The sequence below is a fragment of the Pterocles gutturalis genome, unplaced genomic scaffold (genome assembly GCF_000699245.1).
Source record: "Pterocles gutturalis isolate BGI_N339 unplaced genomic scaffold, ASM69924v1 scaffold42654, whole genome shotgun sequence".
In the NCBI taxonomy this organism is placed as follows: Eukaryota; Metazoa; Chordata; class Aves; order Pterocliformes; family Pteroclidae; genus Pterocles; species Pterocles gutturalis.
The window spans coordinates 1-652 of NW_010134727.1; the positions used below are offsets into that span (position 1 = coordinate 1).

Genomic DNA, 652 nt, shown 5'->3' on the forward strand with positions numbered 1-652 from the left:
GGGGTCTGGGTGCTGTGAGGACCCTCCCCTCCCTCTTCCCTCCCCCCACCCCAGGCTGACGGAGGAGTCCCGGCGGATTTTCGGGGAGCTGGGCAGCGCCGTGGCCAAGACGTTGGGTTTCCGCGACAGCTGGGTGTTCCTGGGGGCCAAGGGCGTGCGGGAGCCCAGCCCCTTCGAGCTGGTGCGTGTGGGGCAGCCCCACATCCCTGCCCCACAGCTGTGGGGCTGCCCCATAAGTCACTCATTTAACCCCCCCAAAAAAATTTAATTTTGTTTTGGCAGCACGTGAGGAACAACCGCGGCTCCAATAAATACGAGGGGTGGCCCGAGGCGCTGGAGATGGAAGGATGCGTCCCAAGGAGGCTCCCGGACCCATAGATCTATGGGGCAGACCCCCAAGTGCTCAGGGGGCAGGGCTGGGTCCTTCCCCCCCCTCTTTTTTTGTCGTCGTCGCCCCACGTTTTGGGGGTGGAAATAAAGGCTGAGCCGCTCCGTGGGGCGTCTGGAGGGGCTCTGTGGGGCTGACCCCCTAAGTGTGGGGCTGCCCCATAAGTGTGGGGCTGACCCCTAAGTGCCCTGGGGCTGCCCCGTAAGTGGTGGGGGGTGATTAAGGGACTCTGGGGGGGGGTTAATTAGTCCTGGGGGGGTTAAT

General features: G+C 63.7%; 1 protein-coding gene across 1 annotated transcript; it reads left to right on the forward strand.

The window, feature by feature from the left end:
* Positions 1-54: 54 nt before the first annotated feature.
* Positions 55-378, forward strand: LOC104467784 (protein FAM3A-like; the record flags this gene model as incomplete). The annotated part of the gene is made up of 2 exons (XM_010081681.1): positions 55-181; positions 283-378. Coding segments are annotated over 2 exons (223 nt in total), but the record flags the coding sequence as incomplete, so codon positions are not given.
* Positions 379-652: the final 274 nt, after the last annotated feature.